The 12,175-nt window shown below is 39.8% G+C and overlaps 2 protein-coding genes across 10 annotated transcripts in view; one reads left to right on the forward strand and one right to left on the reverse strand.

The window, feature by feature from the left end:
* Positions 1–2,738: 2,738 nt before the first annotated feature.
* On the reverse strand, positions 2,739–4,594 carry LOC126946541 (spindlin-2). Of its 9 annotated transcripts, none has more exons than XM_050777005.1 (3): positions 4,293–4,594; positions 3,462–3,688; positions 2,739–3,158 (listed from the first exon to the last, which is right to left on the reverse strand). In XM_050777005.1, the coding sequence occupies exons 2-3, from the start codon at positions 3,684–3,686 to the stop codon at positions 2,910–2,912; spliced, it is 474 nt and encodes a 157-aa protein (XP_050632962.1). In that variant the 5' UTR covers positions 3,687–3,688; positions 4,293–4,594; the 3' UTR covers positions 2,739–2,909. The 9 variants fall into 9 exon arrangements, with proteins under 9 accessions (XP_050632962.1, XP_050632961.1, XP_050632958.1 ...); XM_050777004.1 differs by lacking the exon at positions 4,293–4,594 and adding an exon at positions 4,136–4,278 and having other exon boundaries at positions 3,462–3,691; XM_050777001.1 differs by having other exon boundaries at positions 2,739–3,688; positions 4,348–4,594.
* Positions 4,595–4,638: 44 nt separating this feature from the next.
* The window catches only part of FAAH2 (fatty acid amide hydrolase 2), a 294,424-nt gene continuing 286,887 nt past the window's right edge, over positions 4,639–12,175 (forward strand). The window contains exons 1-2 of the mRNA XM_050776927.1: positions 4,639–5,024; positions 7,558–7,731. The gene's annotated coding sequence lies outside the window, so the exon portion shown is untranslated. The remainder of the gene's footprint in view (positions 5,025–7,557; positions 7,732–12,175) is intronic.

Raw genomic sequence — 12,175 nt, forward strand, 5'->3', positions numbered from 1 at the left:
CCTTTATTCATCATATACTAATAAAAACTATTCTCCAAGTTGTCAGAGTGATCCTGTAAAACTAAGACAAATCTTGTCTCCCCTCCACTATCAATACATGGATGGGTCTCCATCACATTCCATGTAAAAGCCAAATTGCATTTTGAAACCTACAGGGCTATAAGCTGTCTGCCTCTCTCTCTCATCCCCATTACCTCTCTGAAACCAGCTCCTGCTTTTCTCTGCCTTGCTCACTCAGCTCCAGACATGATAGCATCCTCCTTGCTCCTCAAACATGCCAGCCTAAACCTGTCTTGGGGCCTCAGCACCTGCTGTCCCTCCACCTGGAATGCTCCTTCCCCAGACAGCTACAGGGTGAGTTCTCCCACTGCCTTCAGGTGAGACTCAAAAGCCAAGTTCTCAGTAAGGCCTTCCCTGGACACCTTATCTATCTAGTTTCAGCCTCCCTCCTGAAATTTTCTATCCCAATTCCTTGCTTTATATTTTTCTATTTAACACTAGTCACTATGAATACACATTATAATTGCTTATTCATTTTGGCTACCGTCTATCCCCCACACTAAAATGAAAGCTCCATGAGGATAAGAATTTTGGTTTGCTTCTTTCATTCATTATTACATCATCAGTATCTGTGCCTAGAAGAATGCCTGGCAGAGAGCCCACCTGAAGTAAGTATTTGTGGGGTAAAGATAAAACAAGTAAATTTAAAAGCAAATGGGATCAAAGCAAGTCAAAGGGGCAGTGTTTCCAGGGTGTAGCCCCAGTCACAAGTGCAAACGCTTCCAGGGAACAACTGTGCATTTTATTAGAGTGAAGCAGGCCAGCTGGGGGTGTGGCCAACTGGAAAGGGTATTCGGAGTCTAAACTGGACTGAGACCTACCTAAGGCCCAGCTGCATGTATCCTTGTTGGAATGAGGGCCCCAATCCTCACGTTGTTGTTGTTGTTGTTGTTTGTAATTGTTCTGTTTCACTTTCAGGAGATGCCAGAAACATAAATTTTCATTGTGTGAAATCTCTCAAATGTCTAAAGTACTTAATTAAAAACAGAAAACAATGAAAACACAAAGATGAAACAAAATCTGGCAGCTGACTGAGATTGGTCCCTGGGCAGTCAGCTGGTATTTGTTGGACTGAATTGGTGATGTATACATGAAAATTAATCCCTGCTACGGTGAGGTAGGCTTGCCTTGTGTAATTCTTGAGGCAGTCAGCCTCAGGCCATGTTGGGTGCAGAGAATAAACTCTATTTACCATCTTCTTTCAACTCCTGACAGCTCCTTGCATCTCCCACTATCCATGGAGTTAGGGTAACCTGGGCAGCAGGGGTCACCAGCACTCTTTCTTTGGGGTCAGAGGTATAATTTAGTGAAGGGTGTGGTTGCAGAAACTAGTGAGAGGGTTTTCAGATGGGCTACAGGAGAAAGACTGGGGAAAGGCAAGGAGGGGAGGAAGAGAAATACACAGATCTATCTTTGCATCAGACACCATAGTTCTGAGGGACTTTTGGTGGGTTGCTGCTCCCTCTCCCCACCAACCTTGACACTTCCTTGTGATACTGTACAGCTGAATGAGTTATACCAAGTCACAACTTCCAGCCCGACTGCCCCATGGCATCTGCCTCACCTGGAAACAAAGAGCTTCACAGACTTCTATCACAGATTTCTGTGAGCTTGGGTAGGCAAGACTGGCCAACAGGTGCCTGTGAGGGGTATGCAGACACCAGCTTTGTGGGGAAGGTCTAACCAGAATGTGGCTTCTTGGGACAGCAGGCCTCTTTTAGTGGGTCATTGGTCGGAGCCACCTATGGTTTCAGGCAGCTGCTGAAAGAAGTGTGGACAGTGAGGCACTCCCCATAACCTAGAGAGAAACACTAGGCTCAATCTTCTGATGCCCCTGGTCTAGAGATAGAAAACAAACATTCCAGCAGAAGGAACCGGTGTGATGAGACTGCTGCACCTGAGTTCAGTAAGGTTCCATTTTTTCCTGGATAAAGTATTTTCAAATGCAAGATGGCACATCTCTTAAGTTCTGAGAGCCCCACGAACCCATACTCTACCAAGATTGTTTATCTAGTGCAGGACAAATGTGAGGAGGCAGCCCACAGTCCAGCACATGTGGTGCACCACATTAGTGTGTTTAGGCTGAGGGCTGGGGTTCTGCTGGGTAGCAGCATCCTGAACTCCCTGAAAGAGGAAAAGCTCTATGGTTATAAACTTTGCTCCGGATTAACTTGACTGAGTCATCCCTGTCAGAATGCCATTCTAGGGAACCTCCAATGTATCTGGCATCTTTGACAGATGCCACTTCCTTTGTGCGTAGAGCCAGGAAGAGCAATGTAAACACTACCAGAAGTCCAACATTTTCCTTGGCCTTCCCATCTCTCATGGGCCCCACACCCCACAACTCTTTTCCTGTATTCCCACTCCCTCTGTCAGTCTTTCTTCTTTGAATTCCTCCTTCCTCAGTGGCCCTCTTCTTCTAACTGCTCCAACACCCTAACCCACATAGCTTCTTCCTTTGTGTATCCTTTAGGCTCTCCTCAGATTCCTGTCAGGTTGATCCTTCTCCTCTTTACTCTGGATCTCTTCTAAGCTTCTTTGTGTTCCTCTCTATTCAATTTATTCTGTGTATTTTCCTCTAAGCCACAAGATCTCTGACATCTGTTCCTTCCTTTCATGCCCCATTCACCAAACACACCCGATCTTTCCAACAAGACAAAGCGCTTACACACAGCATGTCATGTACACACGAGTTTGTATTTTTTAGAGCAAAACAACAGTTAATGCTGGCAAAGATGTTGGGTTATCAGGGATTCCATAAGCTTTCAATACACTGAAAGGCAACATTTTTTGCATGTCTACAAATTATACATTTGTTTCCACACATGTGCCAAATTTTACCCTAACAGTTAGGACTTTTTCACCAAATCATAGACATAGATATGGAAATCATCATCAAACTTGATGAAATACACAGAGGGTTTGGCTTCCACTTGGTGAATGACCATGCCGATCCTTTTGGAGCCATCTTCTTTGGTATATTCCACATGCTTACCTATCAGGCCATCTACAACTCCTCCTGACTCCCTCTCTGTTGGAGGAGACTCATTGGATTCTGGCATGATGCGGAGGTCACCTTCCTTATAATCATCTAGAAGCTGGTACATGTACAAGACAGGATCTTTCTCATAGGTAATATAAAACCAGGCTTTCATGATAGGTGCTTGAGCTAAGACCATACCCCTCCATTCATCCTTAGAACCATGCTCTCCCTCAAACATGTGTTCCACTGCTTTGCCAATTATGGTATTTGCAAGGTTGGCATCACTAACGTGAGATGATGCCACCCTGTCAGAAAGAATTTTAAGAGACAAAACTCTTTCATCTCTGTGAAGTTCCAGTCCATAAACACAGTCAATTCCATCATATTTCACCAGATAAAGAGAGGGATTTATAGGCACCTGATCCAGAACGGTTCCTTTCCACTGGGTGATGGGCTCATCTCCTTCTTTCCATCCATGAGAAATTCTGCATCCCACGATGTTCCTGCGGGGCTGGGATGAAGGTCTGCCTCTCTGCTTCTTTTGGGAGACTTTTTTCTTTGTCATGTTTGCAGACCCAGTGGCCCGTCCTGCAGCTGCCCTGGTTTGTTGCCCTTCGGCTTCCTGTGCGTTGGGGGTCTTCATGCCTGCTGGGGGAGGAGAGAGGATAGAGAGACATATCCAGTGTGCCACGAGGCAAACTTTTCCCTATAGCCATGTCTGGATATACTCTGCGCTAGTGCCTAAGGTTCCCCTAGGAGCCTAGAAGCAATGCTGGAAATCTGGCTGCATGCCTGCAGTGCTCTCCCTCTTAAGTTCCTTTGGGCTGTGGGGAAAGGCTGGAGTGGTGCAGTAGAGCTGTCTGTGGTTAGGAACTCTGCAAAAGTGGCTGGGCCACGTCCTCCTAGCTCAGAGCCCACTGCCCTCCCCGAACCCCTTGCTGCCACTGGAGTCCACTCCCAATCCCCTGCAAAGCGGCCTTCACCGGCACCCACTGACCTCCTTCCCTGAGTGTCCCAGCTGCTGTCCACAACAAACCCTGCCTACCCTAACCACTTCCCTGATACCCACCGCCCTTGCTTCCTGGAGCTCACCTTCAAATCCTTGTCTGGCTCCCGTTCTTACCCCCTTTTCATGTAGCTCACCGCACTCCCCCACCCGACTTTTGCCTGGCGCCCACCTCCACCCCAGGTCTCCTGCTGGATTCCTTCCCATCCCCCTCTCCATTCTGGCGCCCACTAATGGCCTTGCCCTGCCTGGCGTCCACCGCCGCGGATCGCGGGCCTCACGTGCCCAAATCGGACACCTCGCTGCTGCCTCCGCTATGAGCCTGTGGCGAAGGAGGGTCAGCAGGCGACCGGCCGAGTGAATGCTTGCAAGAGCTGGGAGGGTAGGATCCGTAGATGAGCGTGTCTAGGAGGGCGGCAAGGCAGGCAAAGAGGACTGCAGCGGCGTTGCCACCGCTTGGCTTGCTAGCCCTCCGCCTCCCTGCTGGCGGTGGCGGCCCCTCAGCCACATCGGGATTCCACCAGTCCCTGCTGTCGCCGCCGCAGTCTCCTCCCTCTTTCCGTAGCGCAGCTTCCTGCCCAGAGAGAGGCCTCCTCTTCCTGCCAAACACCGCGCCCTCCTCTCCACCAGGCTCCCACGCCCACCACACAGCCTGGAGCCCTGGAGAAGCTATAGGCTCTGACTCCGCCTCTTCCCAAATTCAGAGTAGTTGGTGCCACAGTAGTCCTCGGAACCCTGTGGCGCCTTCATCACCCGTTTCAGGGCCCCTTGATTCCCACCCCCACCTTCTTAGTCCTCCTGCCCTATCTGCTTTCCATCTTCTTGGAATTCGCCTTGCCGCCGCCCCGCGCCCACACCGCTCCCCCACCCCGCCCCGCGCCCAGTCCCTTGCCCTTATGGATTTATTCTTTACACCTAAATATGTCTTTCCTCTTTTTGAAAGAATTTGGAGTTGGAACAGAGAAATTCACTATGGTAAGTCTGCCGTTTTGACCCAGTCTCTACCTAATTTTTCCTGTCTGATCTTTCCTGACGTTTTTGTTTTTGTTTTTAAGGGATTTTTTCCCTTTTCTTTATTGCAAGATAAGTGCATGTACAATGTGAGCACTATCTAAATTTTGGGAAATTAATATTAAGAGGAAAATCATCAACTGCAGTCGTATCTCCCATTTTTGAGGGCCTCACAGCAAAATATTAATGCTCATAGGTTTTTTCCCCCTTTTTCCTAAATTTTTGCAAAACTGAGATTGTTTTTTATCTGTAATTTCATGTCTATTAATTTTTCCAGGAAATTAGATGCTTTCTAATCGATTTTTTCATTCAACAAATATTTGTTGAGCACCTGTTACATATCTTGTGCTTGGTCCATAAAACTCAATTTTAAAGTGATTTATAATTTGGCTTTTCTCCCAGTACTGGACATTTGACATAATGTTTCTACAATAATGAGTAATCAGATCTATGTATCGGAATAGAAAGCTTTGCAAAAAATAACTTCCTAAGAAATAATTAGATAAAAGTTATAGTTTTATAAATCAGTGGAGAAACACTGGGTATTCTTTAAGGAATGTTAAAATGATTCTTTAAATATTTTGAGAAAGGTTGTATACTAATGTTGTACCAATATCAATATTTGATTTATTAAAAGGTAAAAAGCAGCCAAATAAAATTGACCAGAAAGCAAATGAACCAACCAAAAACTCTGTAAACAAAACATTGCTTAATGGTATCTTTCTTATTCAGATACTTATGGTATTTGAATGAGGGGATGAGTCGGATGTTAACAGACCAAGTACAGTTAGTAAAATAACGTCTACAAGGAAAAATAGAAATAATAATCTTGATTCAACAAAGTATGAAAGAACATTAAAATGTTACTTAATGTCATTGATCATGAAAAAAGGGGTTCATATCTAGTGCTGATGCAAGTGAAAGTTTATACAATTTTTATGGGAAGCAATTTGCATATATGTTGTAGTTTCAGCGAAGGCTTTTTTAAAGTTATGGTTAACTCTTACTCCTAGGATTTCAACCCTGGAATTTCAATGAAAAGTAAGGGGTTAGGGAGTTACCAAGGTTCTGGACTCCAGATTCTGTATTCATATATTTAACAAGCAGTCACAAGTTCTGTTGAGCATCTAAGTCTTTCAGTGGTTCTCTCTAGAATGGGTAAACTTTCCCAGTAGAAAAACATCCACCAAATGCCCTGTTTGCCTCTTGGATCTGTTCTCCTTCTATCTCAGCTAGATAATTATTTCGTATTTCTCAGCTTTTAGATGCCATTGAGAGCGGATTTTCTTTTTTACTATATTTGTTCAGATTTACTCAATTTGTTCAGATTTTAGGGAAAGTTGTTTTGAACTGTTTAGTCTCCTATTACTAAAATCTCAAACCCTATTTTTTATTATGAAATATATGTGTTCATCCTTAGGATGTATACATTAAATAGGCACAGCTTTGTGACTGTAAATCATACCTCAATAGTGGTTTGAAAAAGAAAAAAATGTGTTTAACTATTTGTAATGACTCCAAACTAAAAAACACCTACATTTCCATCAACCATATACTAGATATGTTGGGGTATATTCATACATTGGAATATCATGCAGTAGTGAGAATATTCAAGCTACAACTACATGGAAAAACATGAATGAATCTCTCAAATATGTTGAAAAAAGAAGCCAGAGAACAAAGGGGCACACATTATTCTATTCAATTTATTTAAAGTTCAAAAACAATCATTAACTAATCTGTTGTCTAAAAAGTTAAAGTAGCAGTTATTCTTGCAAAGATATTTTCCAAATAGACAGCAATTCATACTCTATCAGTAGCTGATCAAAGTAAAAATTAGAGAAATATTTGGACATGTATATATAGCAGGAAAGGTTTATATAGATGCTGAGCTGCAAAAATATATTTAATTGTAATAGACATCAATTGATACTGCAGCCTAGCATCTTATCACCGTTCTTCTGGTAATAGTGCCACAATTTTCCTCTTGGGAACAACAAGTCTGACTTTTCAGGGTATGGAATTACTGTTGCAATGATTAGTTTAGGAATAAGCATCCAACCTAGTCAAAGCCAATGAGACACAAACTCCTAGGCATGTGGCAGTTTCCATTGGAAGAGAGTGAACCCGAAAGGATATGAGGATTAAGCTGCTCTATTCACTTTACTATCATCAATAGATTGAGAATGAAGGTACCCCAAAGAACAGAATGGAGCCAGCCTATGCAAAAAGAGGGAGACTGTCCTAGTGACACATTCTGTACATGTAGGTGGTTATGGCCACTGACTGACTTTTGAATATTCATCTCACTTTAGAAGATTAGTCTAAGCTAGTTATGGTGATGCCATTCTTCCTGTAAGTGATTGATTTGGCATTGGGCATGTGATCTAATCCTGGTCAATTAAGCATCATAGTATATCTGCTGGAAGACTTCTGAAAAAAATTTATTTACTCTTAAGAAAAGAAACAGGAAATAATGTTCCCTTTTCTTTTTTAGGATGATGCTATATCTTTATATGACCTTTGGAATATCTGTAATCATCCTGAGGGCAAAACTTATGTAATGAAGATGGAAGAAGAGAGAATAGGAATACTCTGTGCGCTTTGATCTTATCGTTTTGCTGTTGATCATACCATCCCTGGAGTCCTACTTCTGACTCCAAGTTATGAGGTAACAAGTTTCTTTATAGTTAAAGCAATTTGAATCTGGGTTTTCTGTTACTTACAGTTGAGGGCATCTTAAATGGCTTAGCGTTCCCAGACTTAAATTATATAGTATCCCTAGACAATACCGTTATACTTTTAAGTTATATGAAACAATACATTCTCAGGCACTCATTCATCCAACCAGCTCCCATATCAGGAAATGGGACATTACTTCCAGACTTAAAAAATCCAGTATTCAGTTGCAAATAAGGAATAAGGAGCTATCTAAAAAACAAGCATGAGGTAAAAAGGCATCATTCTCATTTGCACTACAAGAAAAAATATACCAGGATTAGTAAATAACTCCCTAAATAAACGCTATCAACAAAGTGATGAGCCTCTTATATTTCCCTCAAAGGAAGAGGTAGGCTTCCGGACTCCAGTCTCTCCACCTCACATGTATTATTTTCCATATACTTTAGATTTCTCTGTCTTAAAGAGGTGATCCTGATATTCAATCTTGTGAGAATAAAAAATAGCCTTCTAATCACTTATTTTTAAATTTCATGCATTAATATTAGTTAAGACTATCTTTCAAAATTACCAAAAATTAATATGGTTTACTGCGATCTTTTTAACAATGAAAAGATCTATGATGAATGAAATAGACCTTTCTCTATCTCATTTCCTTTTACTCCTTGCCACCTCTCAGGACATCCCAGTGTTCTCACGTTCCATCTTCAGTCACACTTCACCAGTGTTAAATCCCTGGTATATGTTCTTCCAAACCATTTTGTATGATACTACAACAATATATAAATATAAACGTAAACATCGGAATTTGGAAGTCCTTCTCACTTTTTAACATAAGTGGGATCATACTCTTTACATTTGTGTGCAACGACACATCTATATATATTTCTAAAACATCTTCTTTATAATTGTATACTATTTCAAGTGATACATAAACACAATGTATTCAACAGTTCTGGTATTGATAGACATTCAAGATTTTCCCCCAGCTATTTTTGCTGTTTCAAACAATGCTGCGATAACAAGTGAATGCAATCCAATTGTGACATTTCTCATTCCATCTATTTTGAGGGTTGATGGTGCCTATTTTGCTGATGAGGTAGGTATCTTTGTCTTCTCTCAATGTTGCCACATTCTTCCTTCTTAATGTTACCTGTCCTGATATAAAAGAACCTTTCCAGATAAAGAAGACTATCTTTTATTTAAGAATATATATGTGCTTTGTCTGGCCTTCCCCCAGTATTTATAAATTTTTAGCAATCTTCCAAGAAGTTATTGAATCAAAAAGAAAATAAGAAAAAATTAACAACAGAGAACTTGAGAAATGATAGCAATGAGGACACAACATATTAAAATGTGCCAGTTACAGCCAGAACTCTATTCAAAGATAAATTTATAGTAATGACTATTTCCCTTAAAAATTAGCCAGAAATTATCATTATAGATAGCCGTGGAAACTTAAAGGAAGTAACTAAAATATGCAGAGACTGATGAAGTGAAAAAATAGAAAATTAGTAGAATATATAGCAAAACATATGTCTAAGTTTTGTGAAAAAATAAAACAATAGGAAAGAAAACTGGCAATACAGAAAAAAGGACCAACAAATGCAAAGGGATTTATAATAGGTTATTTGAAAATATAAAATTGTCATGCAATAATTCACTTGCTCCACAATGTTTATAGAGTGTCTCCTATGTTCCAGACCCTTTCATAGGCACTGCATTACTAGAATGAATTAGATAGACAAGATTCCTGCATTCAAAGTTTTTATTCTAGTGGAGTAAGACAGAAAATAAACAATCTAAAAGACAAGTTCACATAGTGGTAAGTACTACAGAGCAAGAAACACCAAGGTTATGGGGTAGAAGGAGAGAATCTCTGAACAGGTGATATTTGAGTCAAGACCTGAATATGAGAAGCAACCACTTATGAAAAGTTATGAAAATCTCTGGGGGTAAGAAATAGCTCTAGCATGAAGACTTTGAAGTGGAAACAAGCTTGTTACCTTTGAGAATAGAAAAAAATGTTAGTATGGCTGTAATATGTAGTAAAAAGGAGACCATATTTGAATCGCAAAAGAGTGAGATCATCTAGAGCACTGCTTCTTCATTCTTTTTTTATTTATTTTTTATTTTTTATTATTATACTTTAAGTTCTAGGGTACATGTGCATAACGTGCAGGTTTGTTACATATGTATACTTGTGCCATGTTGCTGTGCTGCACCCATCAACTTATTTCACTATTATCCCCTCCCCACTAGATGGCTTTATAAGGATTTTCTTCTTTTTCCTAATTGTCTCCTCATGAAATTTGAATACCAATGATGTACTCTATAATCTAGTCAATAAATGCATGTATATCTGTATTTTATATATAATCAACCTGTATGCAGGATTAAGTATGAATAAAATTTGAAGGTAGTAGTTAAATTAAAAATTAGAAAGCTAGCAATATCTAACTTAACTGTATAAGTGTATTTGCTAAGTGACTTTTAATGGAATGTATTTACTTACATAAATTATAATGTGTCAAAGTATGTATGCAAATTGGCAGTTTATATAAATACATAATAGTGATGTAATCACATTTAAAAAATTATTCACGACATTTTTCTAGAAAAGGTGAAACAATGGAAAACATTAAATTAATTTCTTCAAAGTTATTTTTGTGAATTTAACTTTTCACTTTTGCTTGATATGACAAAATCAGTTGTAACTAGCAGCTAGATATTCATATATTATCATTTTTTCTTTTTAGTACTTGACAGAAATTATGATGGGTTAAATAACTTCTGTAAAGTTAAATATTAACTATTTTTATTTAATTCTCAAAGCCCAAGTCACACACCAGACATCGAGGATCAAACATAGTCACTCAGTGGCAGCCAGTAGGTACACAAAGGCCACTTCTTGACATATGACTTCAAGAATGAGCAATAGATTGAAAGTCCTACAATCAAAGTCATCTATTTGCTATGATTTTGTAGTGCTGGTCTTGCATACATTTCATGTATCTTCCATGAGCTCAATGGCAATGTTCCTGTGATATCGAAGAAAACAAGAGTGATTAAGTTCTAAAGTATAAGATTTTGTCAAATACAGTTGAGCTTTGGAGGACACAAACCATTGTAAAACTTCATATCTTTCCACTTCTCACACCAACAATCATATTTCCCCCTTTTGGGGGCAATATCATTCTGTTTGAGAATGCATGATCTAGCGCATGCAGAATAAGGCATGAAGATTGTTTTGTATATTAACTGCAATAAGAAGCCTTTGGAGCATTCTAAGCAGGAGGGTGGCATAATCTGGTTTACATTTTTAAAATATAGTTCGGGGCTATTTATGTGGAGAGTTGAAATGCAGGTGAGAAGATCTTAGTTTCCAACAGCCAAATTTATCGAACTTAAGGCCTTATCTTCTTTTTAAAATCCTTTAGTTACTGAGACAGCACCCCTCTCCTTCCATGTTGCCAAAGCATCAGGTTATGTGCATACTACTGTTGTTTGCAGTTCTTTCTTAATTGTTGGTCCCTGTTGACTTCCCTCACAATATTAAAGCTCAGCTATACATTTAAAAGGAGGTCTGTCATATTTCATTCAACATTTTAAAGTTTAGCGATTTTTAGCGAAAGAGTTTTCATGTGCCCACTGTTTAGTGTCTTTTAGACTAGTGGTTTTAATTAGCCACTCCTGTGGTCAATCAGTGGTATAGTTTACTTCCTTCAAGACAGAGGCAAGAAGATTTTAGGGGAGTCAGTGGAATCATGCTCCCACTTCGTGAGGTCCCTCTTTAATATGTGCTATTACTTATTTAAACTAGTGAGCTCAGCAACTTATAGTTTATTTCAGATGCCTCCGAAATAGATTTTTAAAAGGACATTAAAGCCACACTGAAAATATCTAACCTCTAACTACAATACATTGCAAATTATTCTCAGGTATATTGTGCAACATATTAACTGCATAAAATTAAAAAATTCCATTTTGTTTCTATGAAGTACTGTGTATAGCATTTGCCAAATAGCACCCTAATTCCCCTGGCTGCATATCTCTCAAAGGCTTTCCTAATTGGTGAGTGTGAGAGGAGTTGGACATGTGAAAAACCATTTTATTTATCTCTTGGGTTTATTTCTTTTGGACAGAAGAGACACTCTAATTCATTCTGAAACGTAGGATAAGCTTTGCGGCTGTATCAGAGAAGTCCATCATTATCCAGTTGTGCTTGTGTTTGGGTGAAATATTAGGAAGTCCTTGAAGCCCCGTATCTAACCATGTCCTCCAGTTCAGCTTTTATTAAATACCAAGGGGGTATTTTGACTTCCAAATGTGTCATTATGGTGCTGTTCTCTCAAATGGTTACAAACTTACAAAGAGTAAAGATTTTTCATTCTTAGTCCTCTGAAACATTAACTGTACGTAACTGTAACGTTTTC

Source organism: Macaca thibetana, chromosome X (assembly GCF_024542745.1).
Source record: "Macaca thibetana thibetana isolate TM-01 chromosome X, ASM2454274v1, whole genome shotgun sequence".
In the NCBI taxonomy this organism is placed as follows: Eukaryota; Metazoa; Chordata; class Mammalia; order Primates; family Cercopithecidae; genus Macaca; species Macaca thibetana.

Bases quoted from the DNA above. Each gene is read 5' to 3' on its own strand.
- LOC126946541 (XM_050776996.1), bottom strand. From the start codon at position 4,268: ATGGAGAGGGGGATGGGAAGGAATCCAGCAGGAGACCTGGGGTGGAGG. The intron at 3,692-4,135 runs GTGAGCTCCAGG...CTCCTCCCCCAG, and splicing joins AGCCAGACAAGGATTTGAAG to CAGGCATGAAGACCCCCAAC.